Genomic DNA, 2071 nt, shown 5'->3' with positions numbered 1-2071 from the left:
ATCTTTAGGGATTTATGAGGATAGCCCCTTTTACGTGCACGAAGGCACAAAAATTTTTTGCATGTTCGATTACTGTCACTTGATAAAGTCCGTCCGAAATACCTTGATGAAATATGACATCTTAACATCAGATGGAGTGGCAAGCTTCCAGGTGATCAAAAAATTGTTTGATATAGATCAAATGAATCCCCATTTTAAAATTTGTCCGAAACTAACGGAGGCCCATATATATCCCAATTTTATGGATAAAATGAACGTTTCACGCGCGACTCAGGTCCTGAGCAATTCGATAGCCTCTGGTATCGACATGGCCTTGTCCCAAAATTTATTAGGCAGTGACGACTATGTGATAAAATGCGCTAAGCCCACACAGATGTTCGTTAAAAAAATGAATGATCTGTTCGATGAATTGGATGCAAAAAGATTCCAGTCGAAAAATCCTTCAAAATGTCCGATTAGGCGGGGTGACAGCAAAAAAATTGATAGATTGAATGAACATCTAGATTTTTTGCGGTCATTCAAGTTGCCGGAAAACGTACGCGTGCAGTGCATCGAAGGTTTCCGCATAACGATTTCAGCGATGCAAAAGTTATGCGAGGAACTTTTCATTGAGCACAGCTCCCTCAAATTTATTTTCACCGGGAAAATAAATCAAGATGCGTTAGAAAACTTTTTCTATCGCATACGAGCTAGTCAGGGTATGAATACCCATCCCTCAGCTCACGAAATTCAATACATAGTTGCGCGACTGATCTCAATGAAAATTTTACGCCAGAGATTTGAGAAGAAAGGTTCTAATTGTGCAGATGATGACGATGTAAATTTAGATTGGTATATAGGCCCCGAGGATCGTCATCTTGAGACAGAGGTAGGAGACCAGCGAAATGAGGATCTCGTTTTAGAAGAGATTGATGTGGAAGACATACATTTTGCTGAAGAAAGTGATGAAGCTGAGGTACAAGTGCAGCGTTACTTCACAGGCTATGGTATTTACCAGAAAATGCTGTGCAAGTTGAAATGTGAAAAGTGCACCCACGCCATGACGAAAACCAAAGGGGAGCTGAAGTTGCATTCAGAAGCCCTGATAAGATCAAAAAACTTCACGGATGACAGCGATTTAAGGCTTGTCAATCCTGAAGACAGGGTTTTCGAAGTGTGTCGACTCCAAATGGTGTGGTACCGTCAGCTCTTCGCAAAATATGCCCACATTGCAGGTCTTAGGTGTTTAATGTTGTCCGCTCTAAAAGAAAAAACACAAAAAGTGTTTCCCGACTGGTTTGTAGGATCTGGCGAGTGTAGAGATCATCGCGAGAAGCTATTAGATTTTCTCTTAACTGTCCTTTTATTCAAGAATGCAAAGTGGCTCTTGCGAAATGAGGTCAATAAAGTCAAAGAAAGAAAACTACAAAATAAATTAAAAAAGCTGTAGGTTGTAAGTAGGTTGTAAGCCAGGGCCCCACGAAAAGAGATTCGCCGTTCACACAGGTAATTAATAATCTATTAGCTATCTTTTGCATATGATGATACCTATTCTTTTATTTCAGGGTTTTCCACTTTTCTATATTTCAGGTTTTTTTTTATTTATATATTTTACAGGTATTTTCCGTTTCAGGTTTTCTCTATTTTTTAGTCTATTTTACAGGTTTCTTTTTTATTTTTTCTTCTCTTTCAGCTAGCACCCGAGCCTAGATTTTTAAGCACTACAATTTTTTCTTAATCATGATGGATTGAGAGTAGTGTTTTAAAAATCAGGTAAATCGCAATGACTTAATCGATGTCAATATCGAAGTCGTGTGAGAAATTGTTATAGTATGAAAACAATTTCGTAATTCGTGCTTTCTCAATTTTATATTTTTTTTTTCATTTCAGGAAATGTAAATACCTATTATTTATAGCATTGTAATATATATACGTGTACATATAAGATTACTTAAATTACTTGTGAATAAAAATAAAAAATTAAAACTAAAAAAAAATAGTATTTCATTTTCTTAAGGATAACAATATTTATTTGGTAAGAGGATCTTAAAGAAACATATACCAATAATATAATTGACAGGATTTCATTACA

At 36.2% G+C, this 2071-nt stretch overlaps 1 protein-coding gene across 1 annotated transcript; it reads left to right on the top strand.

The window, feature by feature from the left end:
• Positions 1-353: 353 nt before the first annotated feature.
• On the top strand, positions 354-1808 carry LOC128869565 (uncharacterized). Its single transcript, XM_054112142.1, has 2 exons — positions 354-1485; positions 1545-1808. The coding sequence occupies exon 1, from the start codon at positions 374-376 to the stop codon at positions 1427-1429; it is 1056 nt and encodes a 351-aa protein (XP_053968117.1). The 5' UTR covers positions 354-373; the 3' UTR covers positions 1430-1485; positions 1545-1808.
• The last annotated feature ends 263 nt before the right edge of the window (positions 1809-2071 follow it).

Source organism: Anastrepha ludens, chromosome X (genome assembly GCF_028408465.1).
Source record: "Anastrepha ludens isolate Willacy chromosome X, idAnaLude1.1, whole genome shotgun sequence".
Lineage (NCBI taxonomy): Eukaryota > Metazoa > Arthropoda > Insecta > Diptera > Tephritidae > Anastrepha > Anastrepha ludens.
This window is presented reverse-complemented; position numbering and strand designations above follow the sequence as displayed.

Bases quoted from the DNA above. Each gene is read 5' to 3' on its own strand.
- LOC128869565 (XM_054112142.1), top strand. From the start codon at position 374: ATGTTCGTTAAAAAAATGAATGATCTGTTCGATGAATTGGATGCAAAA.